At 38.5% G+C, this 25394-nt stretch overlaps 1 protein-coding gene across 1 annotated transcript; it reads left to right on the top strand.

The window, feature by feature from the left end:
• Positions 1–239: 239 nt before the first annotated feature.
• LOC124865572 lies at positions 240–24889 on the top strand. Its single transcript, XM_047360766.1, has 5 exons — positions 240–571; positions 16986–17070; positions 18075–18759; positions 22867–22870; positions 24815–24889. The coding sequence occupies exons 3-5, from the start codon at positions 18137–18139 to the stop codon at positions 24887–24889; spliced, it is 702 nt and encodes a 233-aa protein (XP_047216722.1). The 5' UTR covers positions 240–571; positions 16986–17070; positions 18075–18136.
• The last annotated feature ends 505 nt before the right edge of the window (positions 24890–25394 follow it).

Here is a 25394-nt window from a genome sequence, read left to right on the forward strand (position 1 = left end):
TTAGTGCAGTTCAGCCAGGAAATCTCACGACTGCAGTTAGGTCACTGTGACATTGGAATTCAGCATCCAGATAAGTCATGAGAATGTTATTATAAAATGTCACATAGCCCAATTTGATGTTTTCCAGATTTTGGGCTGAAGTTGTATTCCCGGAAAAGTAGAGAAAGCAATTTTGTGTGTGTGTGTGCCTGCACACACGCAATGTTGTGGGTGCCAAGATGTGTTGCGTAAATGAGTATGATGTATTTCAATTGGTCAAGAGGATCCAAATACACACCAATGCTTTGTATCTGTATAAAAAGTCGCCCGTTGAGAACTGAGGGTGGGAGACTTCTGGAATTGTTGTGAAGATGTTTGTGCGCTTTGAATAAAAGTTCCCCCCGTGAGGACTGTGTGTTGAGAGAAATAGTCCTGAGTACTGTGATAACTATTTAGTTCAGTGATCAGACCGCCTGCTCCTAAATATTGGTGGCCCGTACAGGGAGTTCAATCTACCGGGAGAGGGTTGCGGTCACCCCCTCTGGAGAGCGGGGCCTGGCGGGCTGTGGTTCAGGGCCCACAACGGGAGAGGGTGAGTTCTTGTCTCCTTTCTTGTTGAAAGAATTTCGGCTGGCCGGGCCCCTCAACTGGAGGGGTGTAGATAGAGACTTTGGTCTCTCTCTTTTTCTCTCTTCTCACAGTCTTCACGGATTCCTGCATGCAGGAAGACTGTCAAAAAACAAAAAGTTGGAATTCGCTAAGGCAGTCTTAAAAAGAGTAGTGCGCACCCCCGGGTGGGTCGTGGTTGCCAAGGCAGGCATAAGCTTATTATTTAGTACTTGGCGAAATACTGAATCTCCCCAAGAATTAATCCTTCTTGTTTAAGAGACAGCTAATTCATATATATATATAAACTTGTTAGAAGAGGTATGTAGGAGACCTTGAGAAATTAGGATTTAATTTGAAGTAAGAGAATTGTGCCTCTGTGTGATGTCCGGAGGGCAAAAAGAGCTGGAAAAGGCCATAGCTGTTGAAATTTTACATGTACATGATTCGGAGGTTGCAATGTTGATTGCAGTGTTTTATTTTTGTTTGTTTGAGATCTCTATGGTGAGCAGTGGTGATCTGTGTTCTGCAGAAGTAGTAATGTGATCTTGTTAAAAAGACCAAAGTGAGTTAAGCAAACAATTAACTCGTGAGCTTACACAAAGTATGAGAATTGATAAATTGGGACATCAATAATACTATAAATTGGGTTTAAACTCCCTGGGAAAGAACATTAGGTGTGAGTATGAGAGTGTGAAGAACGTATGAAGTTGGTGTGGTTTATGAATGGCCTTGATCAGCGCTGATTGAGTGAAAGGCAGGGTGTTGATGGGTATTTTGTGTGTGATGCATGTAAAGCGTATGAAAATGTTCATGTGTTGGCCATGTGCGCATTGCTTTCTCGGGTTCCATTGTTCTGTTCAGAATGATAACTGTGAGTGTCTAAATTAAATCTGTTTTCCTCTTCTCAGCCTGGAAAGCACACACACACACACACATACACACACACACACACACACACACACACACACACACACACAGTCCAAATTCCACCCCCCCTCCCTTTTTCCTCTCCTTCTTTCTCTCTCTCTCTCTCTTTCCCCCAAATTTTCCCCCTCTATCCTCCTCCTCTTTCTCCTCCCTCGCTCCTCCTTTCTCTCTTTCTCTTTCCCTCTCCTCCTATTTCCCTCTTCCCCCTCTCGTTCCTCTCCACCTCCCTCTCTCCTCCTTTCGCTCTACTGCTCCTCGCTCTCTCCCCCTCCCTCTCTCTCTTTTTCCTTTTTTCAAACCCAACCCCCCCTTTTCCCGTCTCTCCCAGCTCACTCCGTCTGCCCCTCCCGTGGAGTAGCACACGAACACGATCTGCGATTGTGCCGTTTTCTTTTTTTTCAGCCTGCCTGTGTGGTTCAATTTAATGTATTTGTCTTAGGCTAAAGTAGCAATTTGTAAAGCCAACTTGAAAAGTGTGTCATTTAACAACTTTTGTAGTAGCTTTCGTCAGTGGACTGGTCTCTGAAGTTGGTTTGTTTAAGCGTAAAAACTGAGCTGCATAGGAGACAGATGAGATTTTTATATGTTTAGGTAAATCAACAGATGATAAAATAAAAGTATAAAAGACCTTTTTATTGCCCACATTGGGTAAAAAGGTGGTGCAAACATTTTAATCAAATAATTCACTCAATGATAAAAAGCACCATGAGCAAAACATACTTGAGTTTACTTTACGTTACTAATTTTGTTTTACATTAAAAGAGCATACCATACAATTAAAATAAAAATACGAAGCAACCAGCTGCTTATCAAGTTCAATATTATTAAAGTATCTGAACTGCATAAGGCTTGATTAGGATACAAAGAGTAAAATCAAGACTCATTTGATTTGAATAAGACAATATTAAATAGTTACTAAAACTAACAACAATAATAGGAAAATAAATATATTTAAAGAACACTAAATTGTTTGGAAAAATGCAAATAATCTTTTTAAGAGGACAAAAATGAGCAATCTGCCAACAGTGATCATCAGGTGTAAGAACCAAGAGTATGCTTCAAAGATCCCAAAGATTGGGTGATTGGTGTTCTGCAGAGATGTTAAATTAATCCTGTTAAAGGGATTGGAGTCAATAATCTAATAATTAGAAATGTGTGCACACATAAAAAGTTTTTAAACTGACTCGGCTGACCATCAAACTATTAATCAGGTCAGTGGACCCCGGGGGGCATGAAAGGGTGTGAAACAAGGATGAAAAGTGTGGATGAGATGTATGAATGAAAAGGCTTGGATCCGCAGCGTATGGCAGATAGATGAATGGATGAATCTGTTGGAATAATTGAATATAGATTTATCTTATATTTTCTCCTATTCTTTAACTTGACTATTTGATCTCATAACCTTTCATGATGTTTGTGTGAGTAAAGGATGTGTGAGTTTGTCTGCAGGCAAAGGTCATAAATGGTGCTGAACTAGCAGAGAAGGAAGCAGTCCAGTTGAGGAGGTCATAAAGATGAAGGCTGATTACACTCAACAAAAGGCACAACTGACCCTACAAGTTGGAGGAGACTGTGGGAAATGTGTTGTTAATGTATAAAGCTGTTTATGACCTGTTTACGATGCAGCTGTTTTCCCCCATCCTTTAGAGAACAATGTTTTTGTAAACTAGGGACCCCCGAAAGACAATAAAAAGAGGAGGCGGTCGGATAGGCTTCAGAGCGGTGCGAGATCTGTAACTGAGCATATCTTGACCGTTTCTCCTCGCAAAGCGAGTAAAAGAAACTAATACTTTGTCTCTCTTTTCTTTTTGTGTTGTTATAAGTATTGTTAGGTTGGTTAAACCTGACATTAATTTGGTCCTTCGAGAGCCGGATTCCAACTACGCCTGATGGTTCCAGCGGGTCGGTAGACTCCAGGAAAAGTCCGTGCGCATGGCTGTTTTCATCAGGAAGACACACAGACCCTTTGCGGGTCTGGATTTCGGCCCGCCCGCTGGGATCTGACGGCTGACGGAACTCTGAGAGAGAGGAGAGGACAAAGTGGTGAGTTGAATCTGGATTTAAAACAAAAGTGTGACGAATGACTGGGGGTCATTGCGTGAAATAAGAAACAAACCCTGTAAACCTAGGCACTAACAGGTAACAGCAGTGCGCCGGAGTCCTGCTTAAAGTATTAGTGAAAATACTGAAAATTCCGTGATCCAGGATGGCGGAGTCCTTTGAGTGTTAAGAAGTATTTTCAAAAAAACAACAAAAAATACTAAGAAAAATCTGCGTTTAAATGTGTGCATGTGAGAAATAAATGGAGGATTTAAACCACTAGGTTTTACCTCATACCAAAGCAGTAGGATTGAAAGTGACTAACCTTTGTGGAAGCAAAGGCAAGAATTCTCCACTCGAAAGAGTTGAAGTGAGAATTACCACAAAAGGAGATTTTTCTGTCACCCTACTGAGCAGAATAATCCAGTATTTAGAATACCCTAGGTATTTATATGCTGGACCAAATTTAAATCAAAACATGGGAAAAGGGTGATTTAAATACACTAAAATGAATAATAATGTAAAGATTGGAAATTTATGGAAGCACAAAATCAAATTAAAATATTAAAATTAAATATTTAGATAAATGGATAACCACATATTATTATGATGGTTGTTTAAACTCAAAAAAATTTGGTGATTTATAGGATGCAATAATTAAAAGTACATTAAAAGTAAACATGATTTAAGAAAAATGGACAAAGAAGGTTATGAGGATGTAGATAATTGCTTAAAAGTAACTAAAAAGAGAGAGATGTGATGCAGGAGAAAAGAATGGACGTTTTTGTGGAAAGCAGAAAAGGTCAGAGGGCTAAGAAGTAATTTTTGATGGACTTGCAAAGTGGAATAGCAGGACAGAAGAAGGGGAGTAAAGAGTAGGTGGAAAGTTTTTGTTTTGTACCAAAGATCTGATGAGGTTTGACAGGATTGGATGGGCTAAAATGAGTCCCTTTGGTGAATAAATCCATCCCCACCATAGCTGTACCTCATGTATGTTTTATTTGTGTTTATTTTTTATTATTATTGTTTTGAGACGCTGAAGGCTGTTGATACAGCGTGTCACGGAGGTTCATGGCATGACATGGGTTTTTTCTGTGTAACCGTAGAAAATATTTTACTCTTTTTAATAGCCAGAGTGAAACAAAAAGAGGAATAACCTTTTGAAGAATATAGGATTAGACTGACAAAAGTGTTTAAAATACATAGTGGTCTACAATAAGCAAGGAGCTTATTAACAGCAGTTAGAAAATGCACTACATGCTGGTTCCAGGGATGCAATTAATACCTGGGTAAGGAGATATTTTATAGGGTTCCCCACAGCAAATCTAGAAAACTATGTAAATCATGCCCTCCATGCAGAAAAAGTAATGAAGGATAAAAAAGAAAAAAAAGGAAATAAATAAATAAATAGGCAACACCTTTTTTTTTTTTTTTCAGCAAGAAGAAGAAGAAGAGCAGATTTATTATTAAAACAACAGAGGAAGAGAAAAATTTAGAGGCAGAGGACAAAAACCGCAGGGGTCAGAGAGGAGTGAGCAGAGGAGATTACAGACAAATAACATCAGGGTGTTGATGTTAAAAAAGGAGTAGGACCACCTTATTACCACTATTAACTGGATGTTCTGAATAAGCCACCCCTAGACGTAGGGACAGCTTTACTAACAGAAGGAAGAAATGTTATTACTCAACTACAAGATCAAATGACACCAGATGATCTACATATTACCATGTGGTATAAAAATACTCCTGGACAAGATAAAATGTATGAAGAAGTATTAAATAAAGTAACCCCTATAAAAGTCATGGTAACTTATGTTTATACAGATAGGAAGAGTACGTCAGTTGCTGAAGTAGTGTTAGAGGAAGACACTAGGAAGCTCTGCAACATGTAGTCACCTCCACAAATATCTTTATTCAAGGATAAAGAACTCAAGTAGCATGATATGGGGAGAATAGTGCAGAGGGGAAAAGATGTCACAGACTGGTTTGCAACAACAATGAATACAGAAACTAGTGCATCCACAGGATTAATTAGAAAATTATTATTATGGACAGTGACAGTGCAGGAAGGGATACATTTGCATACAAAACAACAATGAGAAATATTCCTTACTGAACAGGAGGAACAGTTTTTGAATGAAGTCGCTGATAAGTTATGGTCAAAAGACCCAACTGATGTGGGTTTAGTAAAGGAGCATTACCTGTTCAAATTAGAGCAAAAACAGAATACAGGCCCAGAGTAAAACAATACCCTTTGAAATATGATGCTCATGAAGGAATAAAACCAGTAATAAAGGATTTAATAACTGCAGGGGTGATAATAAAATGTGAGGATTCACCAGGTAACACCCCCATTTTTCCAGTTAAAAAACAAGCTCCATCAACAGGAAAGATAGGCAGTTCTGGTTTGCATTTACCTTTGAGGGACAAAGATATACTTATACCAGACTACCTCAAGGTTACTGTGAAAGTCCAACTATATACTTTCAGGAAATGAGTGCAAGTATGGCCAAGTTTGACCCTCCAGGAGGTAGTCAGAGTTGATTATATGTTGATGATGTGCTATTAGCCTGTCCTGATGAGGAGACTTGTAAAAATGACACCATAGCATTATTAAAACATTTAACAGAAGACGGGCACGAAGTCAGTAAAAAGAAACTTAAATTGTGTACAAATGAGGTTAAATACTTAGGTCATAATCTTAGCGCAGGGGGACGCACAATTGTAGAAGAAAGAAAGACTGCAATATTACAAGTTCTAAAACCAGTAACAAAAAAGCAAATGATGTCCTTCCTTGGACTAACTAATTATTGTAGAAACTGGGTGCCAAATTATGCAGAAATAGTAACTCCATTAAACAAATTAATGTATGAGGAAGAGCTGAAAATGACGTCTAAATTGAAATGGAGTGTAGAAGCTGAAGAAGCATTTACCAACATAAAATAAGCTCTTGTTTCCAGTACTGCTTTAGCATTACCAGACTATAGTAAACCGTTTGTTCAGATGGTAGATTGCAAGGGACATTTTATGACTTCAGTTCTGGTTCAACAACATGGAGATAAAATGAAAATAATAGCCTATTTCTTTTCAAAACTAGATAGTGTTGCGTGTGTGCAACTATATTACGCGAAAGTTGTAATTGCAGCCTAAAATGACAGTTGCAGTGCTACAATAGTGTTGTTTCACCTTTTAACCTTAAGAGTTTCCCATGCAGTTTCAGCATTAATACTGCAGAATTAGGAAAAAAAAGAAGAAAGAAAAAATTAGAAGTGATTTGCAGGATCACGAAATAGTTTATGTGAATGATTTCTCTAAAACGATGAGAGGGAGAAGACACAAACAGGATATGCATTGGTGACAATGGATAGTGTTAGAAAAGATGCAACAACAAAGCTCACTACAGGAGATAGAAATGTGGAAAAAACATGGAGCTGCATTAAAAGATAAAAACTATATATGACCAGATAATAAACCTGTCCTACCAAAGAACCTATAAATGGAAGCAATATTTGAGCCATCGTGTTTCATAATGTCTCAACAGGGGGAATAGTAGGACAGATATATTAATATTATATAACATATTGATTAAATTCTAAAAATTCTTATTAAAAACAATTTTTGTAAAACATGTTTAGCATGTGTAAAACATAATCCACAAGGGAATTTAAGACAACGAAGGGGACAATTTTCAAAACTAAGATACCCTTTTCAAACAATTCATATGGAATTTATTGAGTTAAATCACAGTGAAGTGAAAAAAGTTCTGTTTAATTATTATAGATGCATTTTCTAAATGGATAGAACTATTTCCAACTAAACATTACAAGCACTTCAGGGTTAACACCCTATGAAATGTTATGTGGAGGACCATACAGATTACCACAGTTAAAAAATAAGTGGGAGTTAGATGAAGAAGCTAACCTAGTTGATTATATGAGGAGTATGTTAGAAAGCAACAGAAATAAATTTAAACTAATGAGGAATGTTCTATTTCCCAGCAGGAAAACTAACTAGTGAAACCAGGAGACTGGGTGTTAATAAGGAGTGTAAAGAAGAAACATTGGTATTTCACCTAAGTGGGAGGATCCATATTAGGTATTATTAACCACTGCAAGGGCAGTAAAATAACTGAGAGATCAACCTGGATTCAGCTGACACATTGTAAAAAGATCATTTTGGTTGAAAGCTCCGTCAGGGGAAGTGATTTATAGACTGATAATAGGGTGGACCCAGACATTTAGAGTCTGGAGAGATCTGAAAGTCAGTGAAGACAATTAAGACACTGGAACCATCTAGAGGAGTGAAAATTTCAGCCAAAATGATTTCTAGATGGATGAACAATGTTTTCCGATGCTGGGTGGTTATATTTTTTTTCTTATATTGATTTTTATTTTTCTGGTATTTCTGGAAACCAGTCAAGATGAATTAGAATGTAACAACATCTGTTATGAGTTATATGAAACAAATAGTGCTAAATCAAGGTAGGTAAGATAACCTAACTATGTGTACTAAACAAACTTCTTATACTTATGGTATACAAGTGTGCGTGAAATCTAAAACCATAGCTGTGGTGCTGATCCCACTCATTAGCTTGACTAAACGAGGAAGGAAAGGACAGGATTATAGAAGTTATAAATGGTACTTAACTAATGATAGAAGAGACACCTCATGGTCCATGATGGTAGCTGATGAAAGAAATAATTGGACACCAGAGTGGGGCACCACCGCTTATGTTAGTTATTAAAAGAAGTTGTTTAAGTTCCATAAAGCTGATAATGTAATCCAGGTAACAGAGCGAAGAGAGTGAAAATTATGTTAGGAAAGTTAACCACAGATGACTAAGTTCCAGGTTATTACAGGAGTATCAGGAACAAATAATAACTGGTTATTGATGGTAGAGCAAGCGGCTAACATGACTAAAAGAGATTGTGTTGTATGTATGGGTCCCCGGCCTTTATTATAAATAATTCCAGCTGTGATACCACAACTCTGTGTGATGGAAGTAATGAATCAAACTAATCCTAATGAAATGTGTCAGTACAAGGATTCTGTTTTTTTCTGTAATTAGAGCAGATAAGGATAAATCAGTTTTCCATAAGCGAGTCACCACTGGAAACTATACATGTATAAATATGACAGCGAGAGGTAATAAATTGGGAAATCTCATTGCAATATGGTGTATTACAATTGTAAAAGTAAATAAGTATTTTAAACTAGTCTCTAGAGGAGATATTTGGTGGTGGTTGTTTGATTGATTACCTTCAAAAGTAACAGGACTCTGTGCTTAATTACTTTATGGTTATATCCTATGTTAGTAGATGAAGTAACAGATGGACTATTTAGTGTTAAATCTACATGATTGGTGTGATAGAAAGTGCAGAGCAGTAGCTTGGCAGACTGAGGGAGACTCTACATACATAGATGCTATAGATGAAGATAAATTAACTGATCAAGTAGCTGCAAGATTTGAATCAAGTATCTGTTGGTGGTGTATGTTGAACAGAAACGTAGACAGGATCAATTATATCCATTACAATGTACAAAAACTAGGAAATTGGACACAAAGCGGGTTTGAAACTGTCCATGATCAATTGGCTTAAAACTTCCCTGATGGCATTCCGGAATAGAATTGCTTTGGACATGTTGTTAGCAGAAAAAGGAGGAGTTTGCGCTATTTTCGGAGAAAAATGTTGCACATTTATACCTAACAACACTGCTGCTGGCTGATGGCAGCCTAACGAAAGCCATAGAAGATTTGAGATCTCTAAATGGCAAAATGAAGGAGCATTCTGGAGTAGACGCCTCGATGTGGGACTCCTGGCTGGATATGTTTGGGAAGTATAAAATTTTAGTATCATCAGTAATAATTTCCTTTGCAGTGTTTGCTGCAATTTTGACATTGTGTGGATATTGTTGAATTCCCTGCTTTTGTACTCTGTTAACCGTCTTATCACCACAGCTATTTTCTCCTATGGAAAACAGAGTTATACAACTCTATCCGTTATTTAAACATCAGGATGATGAAGATGATGAGGATGGGACTGACCACTTTTCTGACTTGTACCCAGATCCATCTCTATATGATTCTGTGATTGAAATGTCAGTAAGTACCTCTGAGTATAATTGTCTTTGTACTCATGAAAATAATCTTACAGTTAAAAAATCTGACAGACGTGGCTGTTAAGTGATATGAGAATATGAGCAGATATAAGATATACAGGGGGGAAATGTTGGAATAATTGAATATAGATTTATCTTATATTTTCTCCTATTCTTTAACTTGACTATTTGATCTCATAACCTTTCATGATGTTTGTGTGAGTAAAGGATGTGTGAGTTTGTCTGCAGGCAAAGGTCATAAATGGTGCTGAACTAGCAGAGAAGGAAGCAGTCCAGTTGAGGAGGTCATAAAGATGAAGGCTGATTACACTCAACAAAAGGCACAACTGACCCTACAAGTTGGAGGAGACTGTGGGAAATGTGTTGTTAATGTATAAAGCTGTTTATGACCTGTTTACGATGCAGCTGTTTTCCCCCATCCTTTAGAGAACAATGTTTTTGTAAACTAGGGACCCCCGAAAGACAATAAAAAGAGGAGGCGGTCGGATAGGCTTCAGAGCGGTGCGAGATCTGTAACTGAGCATATCTTGACCGTTTCTCCTCGCAAAGCGAGTAAAAGAAACTAATACTTTGTCTCTCTTTTCTTTTTGTGTTGTTATAAGTATTGTTAGGTTGGTTAAACCTGACATTAATTTGGTCCTTCGAGAGCCGGATTCCAACTACGCCTGATGGTTCCAGCGGGTCGGTAGACTCCAGGAAAAGTCCGTGCGCATGGCTGTTTTCATCAGGAAGACACACAGACCCTTTGCGGGTCTGGATTTCGGCCCGCCCGCTGGGATCAGACGGCTGACGGAACTCTGAGAGAGAGGAGAGGACAAAGTGGTGAGTTGAATCTGGATTTAAAACAAAAGTGTGACAAATGACTGGGGGTCATTGCGTGAAATAAGAAACAAACCCTGTAAACCTAGGCACTAACAGGTAACAGCAGTGCGCCGGAGTCCTGCTTAAAGTATTAGTGAAAATACTGAAAATTCCGTGATCCAGGATGGCGGAGTCCTTTGAGTGTTAAGAAGTATTTTCAAAAAAACAACAAAAAATACTAAGAAAAATCTGCGTTTAAATGTGTGCATGTGAGAAATAAATGGAGGATTTAAACCACTAGGTTTTACCTCATACCAAAGCAGTAGGATTGAAAGTGACTAACTTTTGTGGAAGCAAAGGCAAGAATTCTCCACTCGAAAGAGTTGAAGTGAGAATTACCACAAAAGGAGATTTTTCTGTCACCCTACTGAGCAGAATAATCCAGTATTTAGAATACCCTAGGTATTTATATGCTGGACCAAATTTAAATCAAAACATGGGAAAAGGGTGATTTAAATACACTAAAATGAATAATAATGTAAAGATTGGAAATTTATGGAAGCACAAAATCAAATTAAAATATTAAAATTAAATATTTAGATAAATGGATAACCACATATTATTATGATGGTTGTTTAAACTCAAAAAAATTTGGTGATTTATAGGATGCAATAATTAAAAGTACATTAAAAGTAAACATGATTTAAGAAAAATGGACAAAGAAGGTTATGAGGATGTAGATAATTGCTTAAAAGTAACTAAAAAGAGAGAGATGTGATGCAGGAGAAAAGAATGGACGTTTTTGTGGAAAGCAGAAAAGGTCAGAGGGCTAAGAAGTAATTTTTGATGGACTTGCAAAGTGGAATAGCAGGACAGAAGAAGGGGAGTAAAGAGTAGGTGGAAAGTTTTTGTTTTGTACCAAAGATCTGATGAGGTTTGACAGGATTGGATGGGCTAAAATGAGTCCCTTTGGTGAATAAATCCATCCCCACCATGGCTGTACCTCATATATGTTTTATTTGTGTTTATTTTTTATTATTATTGTTTTGAGACGCTGAAGGCTGTTGATACAGCGTGTCACGGAGGTTCATGGCATGACATGGGTTTTTTCTGTGTAACCGTAGAAAATATTTTACTCTTTTTAATAGCCAGAGTGAAACAAAAAGAGGAATAACCTTTTGAAGAATATAGGATTAGACTGACAAAAGTGTTTAAAATACATAGTGGTCTACAATAAGCAAGGAGCTTATTAACAGCAGTTAGAAAATGCACTACATGCTGGTTCCAGGGATGCAATTAATACCTGGGTAAGGAGATATTTTATAGGGTTCCCCACAGCAAATCTAGAAAACTATGTAAATCATGCCCTCCATGCAGAAAAAGTAATGAAGGATAAAAAAGAAAAAAAAGGAAATAAATAAATAAATAGGCAACACCTTTTTTTTTTTTTTTCAGCAAGAAGAAGAAGAAGAGCAGATTTATTATTAAAACAACAGAGGAAAATTTAGAGGCAGAGGACAAAAACCGCAGGGGTCAGAGAGGAGTGAGCAGAGGAGATTACAGACAAATAACATCAGGGTGTTGATGTTAAAAAAGGAGTAGGACCACCTTATTACCACTATTAACTGGATGTTCTGAATAAGCCACCCCTAGACATAGGGACAGCTTTACTAACAGAAGGAAGAAATGTTATTACTCAACTACAAGATCAAATGACACCAGATGATCTACATATTACCATGTGGTATAAAAATACTCCTGGACAAGATAAAATGTATGAAGAAGTATTAAATAAAGTAACCCCTATAAAAGTCATGGTAACTTATGTTTATACAGATAGGAAGAGTACGTCAGTTGCTGAAGTAGTGTTAGAGGAAGACACTAGGAAGCTCTGCAACATGTAGTCACCTCCACAAATATCTTTATTCAAGGATAAAGAACTCAAGTAGCATGATATGGGGAGAATAGTGCAGAGGGGAAAAGATGTCACAGACTGGTTTGCAACAACAATGAATACAGAAACTAGTGCATCCACAGGATTAATTAGAAAATTATTATTATGGACAGTGACAGTGCAGGAAGGGATACATTTGTATACAAAACAACAATGAGAAATATTCCTTACTGAACAGGAGGAACAGTGTTTGAATGAAGTCCCTGATAAGTTATGGTCAAAAGACCCAACTGATGTGGGTTTAGTAAAGGAGCATTACCTGTTCAAATTAGAGCAAAAACAGAATACAGGCCCAGAGTAAAACAATACCCTTTGAAATATGATGCTCATGAAGGAATAAAACCAGTAATAAAGGATTTAATAACTGCAGGGGTGATAATAAAATGTGAGGATTCACCAGGTAACACCCCCATTTTTCCAGTTAAAAAACAAGCTCCATCAACAGGAAAGATAGGCAGTTCTGGTTTGCATTTACCTTTGAGGGACAAAGATATACTTATACCAGACTACCTCAAGGTTACTGTGAAAGTCCAACTATATACTTTCAGGAAATGAGTGCAAGTATGGCCAAGTTTGACCCTCCAGGAGGTAGTCAGAGTTGATTATATGTTGATGATGTGCTATTAGCCTGTCCTGATGAGGAGACTTGTAAAAATGACACCATAGCATTATTAAAACATTTAACAGAAGACGGCTTCAGAGCGGTGCGAGATCTGTAACTGAGCATATCTTGACCGTTTCTCCTCGCAAAGCGAGTAAAAGAAACTAATACTTTGTCTCTCTTTTCTTTTTGTGTTGTTATAAGTATTGTTAGGTTGGTTAAACCTGACAGAATCTCTGAATGATGTATGAACGGTGGTGTTTTGCATTTATGTGAGCCGTATGCGACGTCAGACTGAAATCCGTATGTGTGTGTGGCCATTAAAGCAAGTTGCATGTGATGAGAGACTGCAACTGCATGTCTTGATTTTGATTACCTTAAATGTTTTCTAAGATTCATTTGCTGTGTTAAAACAAGAAATGAGCTTTTGTGGTGCGCACCAGAAGCTTTGCTTTGATTTGTTTTATGGTACCTATGGGTTAAGTGTTGAGTTATGCCCAAGTCAAATATAGATTTAGCTGTTACTGGTTAAAATTACTGCTTGAATTTATTTTTGTTTACGCTTGAGGGATAAACCTAAAGAAACTTATGCATTTGGATTAGAATTAAAGCATACGTTAAATAGGGAAGGAGTTTCTGGTAGAAACTGATTGAAAGCTAGAGAGGAAAAAGGCTCTCTGCAGGCTTAGAGAGATGGAATTTCCGGTTGCAAGTTTTGTGTGTGTGCCTGCACACACGCCGTGTCTTGCTTTCCACCAGCGTATGACGAAAGGAGTGCGCTTGTGTGACACACAGCAACCACACACGAACACGTACACATGCATAGCACACAAACATACACATACACGAGCGCACACACATGAACCAAAGAACAGACACACACAAATGTGGGGAGCAAAATGCATATATGATGTAAAAAGAAAAGTATGAATGTCAAATGCCGGCATATGTCTGTCTAAATGTTTGTCTAAATGTCTGTCCATGTGTCTATGTTGAATGCGTCTGTCATACATGTGGGATTATTTCACTAACATTTGTTTATCTGAGTTTTCTTTTCCTTTGTTCTTTATTTTCGACAATTTATTCGCAGAAGAATGACAGGTTTTTAGGAACTCCTTGGGTGCGGACCTCTTAGTGCTCACAAAGTCCGGACTTATGATTGAACAATTAAATAGTTTAAATTCAAGTGAGCGCGGAGTGGTCTGCAGTTACCTCGGAGTCTAAATGAACTTCACAAATGCGCAAGAAAATTGGTAGAATGTCTATAATTGAAGTAAGAATCCAGGTTTTACCTAATTTGTTTTTTCTTTTCTAGTCGGTGAAATGTTTATATTTTCTTAACCATCAAAGGACAACTGGTCTGTTTAAGTCTTTATGGGGTTTAACTGAATAGTTAAACGAAGAACGTTTCTGAAATGGAGGAAAGTGTTGCACGTTTGTGAAAGTCGGTATGGGGTTCAGCATGTGAGTGTGTTGGGAGCAGAGCAGAAGGAGGGCTCCAAGTTCCCCTCCACAGAGACGGAGCTCAAAGGGGGCCAGGCCCAGAGCTTCTACTGTCTACTTTTCATTTTACTGTACTTCATTAATGTTTTACTGATAAAATGGGTCACATATCATTTTAGTTTACCTTCTATAAAGAATAATAAACGTGAAATCATGCAACTTATTACATATTGTGGAGAAATTTGATGGAAAGAAATTCTCTAAATGCATAGAATCAGAAATTAATCTTTGTCAAGGTATATTCCTTATTTTCTTTGCATATTTCGAGTTCTTAGATTTAACCATAGAAAGCATTAACTTTAAAATATTTTAGTGGGTGGAACAAATTCTTGGATCAGGTTCAAACTGTTTCATTAACCTGAATGTTGGGATAATACAATATGACAGTCTATGCTTTATCCTTGCTTAGTTAGTGTGCAAATGTGTTTTTAGTGTAATATGAGTTTTTATTTTATTTTGTTGAACAATGTAAAAGTCAGAAAGTGAGAGATGTAACAAACCAAGAGGAGGAAATGACAAACAGAGAATACAGCTTGATTTAATGATGAATATCAGACTGACAGGTGAAGAGAAATGACTTGTGATTTGACAAGAATCAATTTATTGTAGGAAGAAAAAGATTTTACTAGATATTTGAGTTGGGCCATGCCAGAATTGTTGTTTCTTTAGATTAAACATTAGGGGACAGAGTGATACAAGGGCTTAATGAAATAACTAAACAAATAAGGAACAGTTAAAAAGGAATATGAATCGCAAGTTACTGGCTTATGATCTGTGCTACATCGCATTATTATTTAAAAATTACAATGGTAATGTTATGGATTTTGCTATTGGGAGAACTTTGCCAATTTTGCCAAGTACCTCAACAAAATTAATATTAGAAAGATGACATTTTAATGGGTTTCTCAAAGTTTTACAAACAGTGGCTTGATAATAATTTACAAATACAAAGTTTTTATGCTTAAGAATAAATAAATAAACAAACAAATGAACTCATCTTGCAGAAACAATAATGCAGCCATTAAAAAATGGAAATGTTCTGTTATGGCAGAAGGGTTGAAAATATTGTGTCTGTTGTATCGAGGCAAAGTCTCATGAAGGAAGCTGCCTGGTATTTTTTCCAACTGATTTCTCAGTGAATTACAGCCTGTTAACATGGAGAACCAAACTGAACATCCACAGCAGAGCTTGCGTGGACAACGGAGCACTGGCGCAAGGCCTGCTCAGACCTCAGATGACAGAGAAGAATGCTGGAGCCGACAAAATAAAAGGCAGAGCAAAGGAATGGTCTCCACACACGTTAACAAGGCTTTGGACAGAGCAGCACAAAGCCTCACTGAACAGCCCAGCCAGATCAGACCAGAGGCTGTAGAGATACAGGCAGGATGTGCTGAAAAGATTTACTTAGATCAATGAAATTTATTTCTGTGTACAAAACATAGAAATAACCAAGTATCTCTCAATCTTTCAAAATAATAAATAAATAAAAATAAAACAATTTGGCCAAATTTGTTTATTTATCACTTGGGGATGAATAACATATTTCTGAAATTGAATTAGAATAAGCTACAAAATTAAACAGCTACTGAACGAAACATTGATGGCCATCATGAGTTCTTTCCTTAGCAAAATAATTCATTGCCTTTTGAGCTCCAACCAGATGATAAATACAGTATATAAGATATTCAAGACGTTAAAATGGGACAAATTAAAAAGTTCAGAGTAACCAGACATTTTAAACAAATTAATACAGCATTTGAGCAAATACTATAATGGGAACTAGGAGTCTAACAAAGTCTAAACTTGCAAAATCGCTGACGCCCCACTCACTAAGACATGTTCAAAAGGGGGTGGAGGAGAGCCTGAGAAGCTGTATATATAATGTTAATAGACAGGTTAGGTTACTACTACAAAATACACTTGGTATTTAACAGAAATGTTTCACTGTTGGTGTTTTGACCTTAAAAAAGCTGAAGAACTGATATCAGAACAGTCTCTATGAGTTCAGAAGCAGATTAGCTGTTGGATGGAAATTTAATATATATCTTTGCATTCAATTTTAAGCTATTATTTTCATTTTAATCTGAATCCTTTACTGTTTGTTTAATTTTTTTTTAATGTATGTGAATCTTATTTTAATACAAAAATAAATGTGAATTTATGCAAAGCTTCGTTGTTAATTAATGTCTTTACTTTGTTCTTTCTGCATAAGAAATAGGTACATGTCTGACGTTACCATGATCTCCTTTGAAACTATCAACTATGAACTATGTGCAGCGACACAAATGGACATTATGGGACCAGAGATGTTTCATGGTAGAACAGATTCAGCCTCACTCTTAAATGACACAAACAGGCCCAGGGTTTGATTGCATGAGTTGCATTTATAATCTGACTAACAAATAACTAACTGTATTGCTTTAAGTTTTCTCTTTTCCTTTTTTTTTTCAGAAGCTGTTAATCATTCGCATTCTACCCACCTTGTTCCAATGGAAGACGTGCAAATGCTATCAAATGCTTTGTTACATAGGGGAAGGTAAGGTCCAGAAACAACCGTAATGTTGCCTCATGATTTATCTAATTGAAACTGGAGGTGGCCATAGGGACACCGGTGAGTCATTCCTACTAAACAGTCCATGTGTCGAGTACATTTGAAAAGTAAAGCATTCACATAGTTAGAACAACAAGTAAACGATGGGACAATTAAAAACAATTTTCAGTTACTGGGCAGACTATATAGCAAACTAGGCGTAGAACATTTGAAATATTTGACTTATTGTAAGCAGTTTACTAAATTGCTTCAAAGAATTACACTGTTGAATATTCTTCCTTTTTCTACCTTTTAAGTATTTGTGCTGAATGTAAAATTGTTGAAAAACATCAGTGTTAGCAAGCAGTAGTTTTCCTAAGATTAAAGGCATCAAAAAAATATGTTGAGGAATAGAATTGTGGAACATTGAGAAACATTTCACAACTTCAGATAGTTGTTTATGATAGACTGGAAGTGACTTGCGTAGAATTATGCTTTTAGTGGATAAAATTCAACAGGATAATTTTTGTTTCAAACAACAGAAGTGGCAGTTCTGAGTTTTTGGTCGAAGGAGTTGTCATGATGTAGGGTTGTTTGGTTTTTGGTTTCTTCTTATGTTTTTCACAGTTAAGGTTTTGACTCGATCTTTTGTTATTATTCTTCTTAGATTTTGAATCATGCTTCTGTTATTTTCCTGGTCATTCCTTAGTTTTTTCGTCTTGTTCATGTTTTGTCAAGTTTGGTTTTCGGATCTGGTTATGCAGCCACGTTCTGTCAATTAAGTTTATTCGGCTCACCTGTTCAAGTTAATCTGTCTCCTTACTCCACCTGGTTTTCACGCCATATATTCACACCTGTTCTGTTAGTCTTTGCGGAAACATCTTTCACTCTCATGCTCAAGTTTTGTCTTTTTGATCATGCCATGCCTGTCTTGCCTGCCCGTTTGTTTTGTTCTTCCCTCCTGCTGAGTGAGTTTGTGTAATTAAACCTTTTTTTCACTTACCATCAAGCTGCCTGCTCGTCTGCATTCTGAGGTCCAATATCAAGTTAACCGTGACAGAACCGTGACAGAATGTTTCCGCCAAACAAGGACCTCGCGGAGGAGCATCAGGCTAGCTCCATTGATCTCCTTACTTTCCTGTCTCGGGAGGCGGAGAAGTCGTTGCGCCGTTCTGCGGGGCTGTCAGTGCCGCAGTCGGCTTATGATGGAACCAGGTTGGCGATTCCAGTTCCGGGGACAGGTCCCCTTCATCGCCGTTCTCCGCCTCCTCCCCTGGTTGTGCACTCTGGTCCGGCAGTGAGGCCCACGTCCTCCTCCCGCCGCAAGAAACGCCGATGTGCAGCGGTTCCGGAGGTGGTTTCCCAGCCAGCCTACGTGAGGGCTGCAGCAAGTGAGCCCGCATCTTCGTCTGCCACAGCAATGTCTTCCAGGCTCGCTGCACCTCTGCCCATGCCGTCTGCGCTCGCTCCAGCCCGGAGTTCTAGGGCAACACCTGCCGAGCTGGAGCAGCGCTTGAGGTTCACTGCTTGCCAAATCAAGATCCTCAGGACGACAGGTCTCCTGTATTTCTCTCCTGAGCTGATGGAGAGGATAAGGCAGATTGAGATGGAGTATGAAGCGGCAGTAAGGCTGTTTTACTGCCATCCTCCATCATCCATGTCAAGTCTCCAGGAAGCTGCTGCAGAGCAGCCCACGTCAAGTCTCCAGGAAGCTGCTGCAGAGCAGCCCACGTCAGGTCTACAGCCTGACACACCACAGCCTCAGCCTGACTCCAGGCCAGACACACCACATCCTGACCCTAAGTCAGCCTCAACCCCCTCCACACGGCGCAGAAGACGTCGTAAGAGGGACACCCCGGCTCAAGTCATCGTGGGCCCCGGCGACGCCTCTGCTCACGCCACTGAGGGTCCGTCCGACGCTTCAGCTCCTGCTCACGTCACTGAGGGTCTCGCCGATGCCTCAGCTCTTGCACACGTCACGGAGGGTCCGGTCAACGCCTCAGCTCCTGCTCACGTCACGGAGGGTCCGGTCAACGCCTCAGCTCCTGCTCACGTCACGGAGGGTCCGGTCGACGCCTCAGCTCCTGCTCACGTCACGGAGGGTCCGGTTGACGCCTCAGCTCCTGCTCACGTCACGGAGGGTCCGGTCGACGCCTCAGCTCCTGCTCACGTCACGGAGGATCCTGTCGACGCCTCAGCTCCTGTTCCTAGTCTGCAGGAGTTTAAGGAACGTTTTGTCCTTGTTCTGGCTTTTGTACCCAGAGTTGAGGGTTCGCCGGGCTCTGCTTCTGCCTGTGAGGGTTCGCCAGGCTCCACGGCTCTGGAGTTCCACGGAGTGTCTGGGAAGTCCTCTACTCTGCTCTGTCGGCCTCCACGTCTTTGGTGCAGGCCTGGTCGCCCGCCTGAACTCTGTGCCTGCTCGGGATGACCTTCAGGTCGCCCGCCTGAACTCTGTGCCTGCTCGGGACGACCTCCTGGTCGCCCGCCTGAACTCTGTTTTTGTTTTTTCACTCTCATGCTCAAGTCTTGTTTTTTTGATCATGCCATGCCTGTCTTGCCTGCCTGTTTGTTTTGTTCCTGCCTCCTGCTGAGTGAGCTTTTGTAATTAAACCTTTTTTTCACATACCATCACGCTGCCTGCTTGTCTGCATTCGGAGGTCCAATATCAAGTTAACCGTGACAGAACCGTGACAGGAGTATTTATTTATTTGTTCTTGCTGAGAAAGGAATCTGGCTCTTTATCGTTGTTACAAATTTAACCTTGAAATTTGATCTTCAGGAGACTGATAGAGTATTTTAGATGTAAAGCAAAAATAGATTTTATAAACCTTTACTTACAAAACACCACTGGGAACTAACTGCAAAACCAATATGATTAATATCCAACTTATTTTGAGAAATGAATTAACTGGGAAAAGCTGAACAAACAATGATTTATGCACAAAATCAAACATTCGGTTAGTGGTTATAAGATTTCTTCAAGGATAATGATCAGAGACAACTCTGAGGAACTATGAACATTCTTGTGATAAAAGTGTCCAACAACTGGAAGCAGACAGCATTTGGCTCACTCTCATGTGTTGTAAGACAGGAAGCATGAAATATGTCAAGGAATTAAAACTCTTTAATACTGTTGCATAGGAAACAACCTTATTTTCTTCATAATGACAACAGAGCAATATTTCTAGAAATATGGAAGTAGAACCATGAGCCAACATTATAACAAAATGACTGATAAAGGAACAATAATTTGATCATAATCCTCATGCATGGATACATTTTTAATTAGTTAATGAAATTAAGGAGATTAGATTTTATACACTACATGTTAAGGACTAACGGATGAGAAAATAAACGAATTTAGGGCTAGGAATACAAATGCACAACAAAGTTCAAATGATAGTAATGGCAAATTATGACAGTTTTAATGATTGAAGGTGTTACCCTAGATCCCAAGAAAAACTCTGTGGGAAGTTTAACTTCTAACATATTAGCTGAGAATGTAAGTCCAGGAAACATTCTTCAGAAGGCGAGTAGGGTCAGGAAATGGTTTTTGAATTAGATCCCAGAACAGAGACAGAGATAATAAGTATATAAAGAACAGGGTTTTGACTTAGGAAAGTTGCTTAGAGAATTTAAAACAGGAACTTGAATAAATTTACAATCCTGCACAACTGAAAGGTTTTTACAGTATAGGATACTGGATTCTAAGTCTTCGCAAGTAAGTCTTTCACAGATAAATGAGTGTTTGAGATGCACAATGGTAGTATATATGTACAAAATAAAATAGGTTTCTTGTTTTCTTTAAACAATGAATTTTATTAAATGTTTGTTACTGTAGGGAAAATATTAGGAAAAACCAATGTTCCCTTTAAGGCAAACTGTAGTTGACATCTCTTTCGCAAACAGAGAAAGTGCCATGTGATCTGGATGTCTTTCAATAATTATATGGGGAACTTTTTGATTGTGTGTACAGACAATTATAAATTAACATAATCTTTGTTAGTGGAAAACAGCAGCGGTGTTTGACGTGGCTATAAACAAAGTCTCAGAATGTTAGCAAACTAAGAGGTTTATATCATAGGAGGGAGGAATGAACTGCCTCCCTTTGGAATTGGTTATCTTCTGTTTTGAGAACTTCCAGGTGTTGTCTCTACAATGCCAAACATCACATTCTTTGGACAAAGCACAAAATTGCAGACTCCATTAAGTATTCGCACCCTGAATACAGAGAAATAAGGGCTAATCACTTGGCATAGAAGTTAAAACCTATCTTTTAGATAAGAATGTGTGAAGGAACCAACCCTAATGGAGCTGTGATCTCTGGTACTGGATGCCAGCTGTTATCTGAAAGAAATTTGACAATACTGGCAGGAGAGACAAAGTATCATATAATTTGATTATTAGTAAAGAAGTAGTGGTTAAGTTAAGTTAGTATCATGAAGATACAACATTATTTACACATCCAATGACAAAGAATGTAAATAAACAAGAAAACTTTGAATGTTGAAAGCTGATTTCTCCATCTGAAAACTTGCAGACACAAGATAAAGTTGATTATAGAATATCAGCTGAAATCTGAAAACTTAACAAAATAGCAGAAACTGGGATGCATCATCTCAAACATGCATCTCTTATTTACAAAAACAGCATCTAATATCAAAAAAGAAACATTTATCTGTGAGTAAGAGGACCATTTGAAGTACATAAGTAACAAGGCTCATGTCTTAAGTCGAATAAGAGGGGAAACCTGAGCTTATCTGTGAAACCTGAATAACACATCTAAATGTTCTTATGTATCTTTCTGATCAAAGGGGGGTTAAGTCAGGAGTTTATGAGATTGATTTAAGAACAGAATAACACATGAGGTGAGGTTACACACGGTTTTATAAGATGACTAATTTCTGAATCTTAATAAAATGCGTACTAGACATACTATTGTCAGGCATTGGACTTTTAAACTTACTTTGACTCACTGTACAAAAACACAGTAGTGGGAAATGTCAATCTATCTCTTTTTAGGATAATATCTGAGAATTACATAGTTTAGGACAAAAACTTTGCTGTTAGGGTGAGGCAGAATGACATTAAGTATGCTTCCAGGGGAAAGGGTGATTGATTAAACTATCCTTGTTAACTTCTGTTTCTTTCTTTTGCATGAAAACCCTGAGTGTATATAATTGATTATCACTGCTAAAAGGAGCAGTTCAGATCTCTCTATCAATAGCCTTTTACAGGTGATGAGAGGGAACCAAATTGACCTACAGAACGTTACCCTTCGTTGATGTGGAGGCTGCACCTGGGTTGTCGTTCAGAGAGCTTTTAGAAGAAACCTCTTTCTGAATGGAAAATGGTTTGACCATTTATTTTATTTCTTAAGAACCTTATGTATTGTATATTCGCTGCAGCACAATCTAATCTAGAAGATTTACGTTGTTAAATTTGGTCTGAAATTTTCATTTCTGCTCATAATTATTTTGTTTTCTGTAATTCCTATGTACTCGGGGCTGGAGTTTGAGCACTGCTGTGAAAGTCATCACACCCTTTTCATATCATCATTGCATTGGACTATGATAAAGGAGGACGTTGAGGAAATACAGGAAAAAGGACACTAAGGAAATACAGAAAAGGTGATGCTACCGATGCAATTTACATGTGATACTTCTGTTACAACTATGATCTGAACAAGGCCCCTGATGTCTGATGCTTGGATAACATGTATGATGTAGTAACTAAGAGGGGATTAGTAAGGGTTTAACTGCCATTTTTGTTGAATGTTTTCTCCTGTTTCTGTTAATTTAGGAAGGTAAGATGAATGTATTTGGTTTCAATTTCTTTTATCATTTAAGTTTTATCCATAAAAGGCAAATCTGTTTTGGTTGTTATTTTGGCCTGGGTTAACCCTGAAGTTGCAACAATCTCCTTTTTGCACAACTTAAGTTTTGATACTAAGTACATTACAGGTCCTTCTCAAAATATTAGCATATTGTGATAAAGTTCATTATTTTCCATAATGTCATGATGAAAATTTAACATTCATATATTTTAGATTCATTGCACACTAACTGAAATATTTCAGGTCTTTTATTGTCTTAATACGGATGATTTTGGCATACAGCTCATGAAAACCCAAAATTCCTATCTCACAAAATTAGCATATTTCATCCGACCAATAAAAGAAAAGTGTTTTTAATACAAAAAACGTCAACCTTCAAATAATCATGTACAGTTATGCACTCAATACTTGGTCGGGAATCCTTTTGCAGAAATGACTGCTTCAATGCGGCGTGGCATGGAGGCAATCAGCCTGTGGCACTGCTGAGGTCTTATGGAGGCCCAGGATGCGTCGATAGCGGCCTTTAGCTCATCCAGAGTGTTGGGTCTTGAGACTCTCAACGTTCTCTTCACAATATCCCACAGATTCTCTATGGTGTTCAGGTCAGGAGAGTTGGCAGGCCAATTGAGCACAGTGATACCATGGTCAGTAAACCATTTACCAGTGGTTTTGGCACTGTGAGCAGGTGCCAGGTCGTGCTGAAAAATGAAATCTTCATCTCCATAAAGCTTTACAGCAGATGGAAGCATGAAGTGCTCCAAAATCTCCTGATAGCTAGCTGCATTGACCCTGCCCTTGATAAAACACAGTGGACCAACACCAGCAGCTGACACGGCACCCCAGACCATCACTGACTGTGGGTACTTGACACTGGACTTCTGGCATTTTGGCATTTCCTTCTCCCCAGTCTTCCTCCAGACTCTGGCACCTTGATTTCCGAATGACATGCAGAATTTGCTTTCATCCGAAAAAAGTACTTTGGACCACTGAGCAACAGTCCAGTGCTGCTTCTCTGTAGCCCAGGTCAGGCGCTTCTGCCGCTGTTTCTGGTTCAAAAGTGGCTTGACCTGGGGAATGCGGCACCCATTTCCTGCACACGCCTGTGCACGGTGGCTCTGGATGTTTCTACTCCACACTCAGTCCACTGCTTCCGCAGGTCCCCCAAGGTCTGGAATCGGCCCTTCTCCACAATCTTCCTCAGGGTCCGGTCACCTCTTCTCGTTGTGCAGCGTTTTCTGCCACACTTTTTCCTTCCCACAGACTTCCCACTGAGGTGCCTTGATACAGCACTCTGGGAACAGCCTATTCGTTCAGAAATTTCTTTCTTTGTCTTACCCTCTTGCTTGAGGGTGTCAATAGTGGCCTTCTGGACAGCAGTCAGGTCAGCAGTCTTACCCATGATTGGGGTTTTGAGTGATGAACCAGGCTGGGAGTTTTAAAGGCCTCAGGAATCTTTTGCAGGTGTTTAGAGTTAACTCGTTGATTCAGATGATTAGGTTCATAGCTCGTTTAGAGACCCTTTTAATGATATGCTAATTTTGTGAGATAGGAATTTTGGGTTTTCATGAGCTGTATGCCAAAATCATCCGTATTAAGACAATAAAAGACCTGAAATATTTCAGTTAGCGTGCAATGAATCTAAAATATATGACTGTTAAATTTTCATCATGACATTATGGAAAATAATGAACTTTATCACAATATGCTAATATTTTGAGAAGGACCTGTAGTTGGTTTCATATTCTTTAATTTTTTAGAGCTTTATATGGTTTAGAGGGAAATATGTTGAGCAGTTAATAGGACACAAACAGTAATCGGACTGTGGAGACATCAAGAAAGGATGTTTAATTAGACATGTGGTACTTTAATATCATGGGTTAGCAAGATACTGGTCAGTATTCTCTGTCTTCTCAGTATGACGCCAATCCAGAGACTGGCCGTACAAGTAACCTTTTTGAGCGTTGGACTCAGAGACCTATGCACACATGAAGACTTTGTTGGACCCTGTACCAGGATAAATGCGATGGCAGAACAATAAAGTTGAAAAGACCAATCTAAGAGACTAAAGAAGGTTCCAGGAAGACCAAGGACAGAGACTGAACTACACTGTTTTGCTGCTGAGAATTTTACTGATGTTTTTCTATTTTCTGTTATAACTTCAAATTTGTCTTTATGTTGTTTTAATGTTCTGAATTGATTCAAGCTGTTTATGCACTCTGATAGAATGGGAGCATCCATTCTTGTGATATTGAGCTACAGAGTTTCAACATGGTCAGTGTCTTCTGTTACATATTGTGGTGAATAGGAATAATAAACCAGGACCTGATTGGCATGAAAGGTCCTTAAAATAGATGATAATGATACGTATTAGATTCAAAAGAGATCTCTTGTTCAGATTGGCTGAGAATGAGATTTTTCTGAGGCCTCCAGAGGTTTTTCCCCGCCTTTTAGGACGGGCGGGTTTTTCGACTGGTGTGCCCTAAGCTGACCTGAA

The sequence above is a fragment of the Girardinichthys multiradiatus genome, chromosome 3 (genome assembly GCF_021462225.1).
Source record: "Girardinichthys multiradiatus isolate DD_20200921_A chromosome 3, DD_fGirMul_XY1, whole genome shotgun sequence".
Taxonomy (NCBI): domain Eukaryota; kingdom Metazoa; phylum Chordata; class Actinopteri; order Cyprinodontiformes; family Goodeidae; genus Girardinichthys; species Girardinichthys multiradiatus.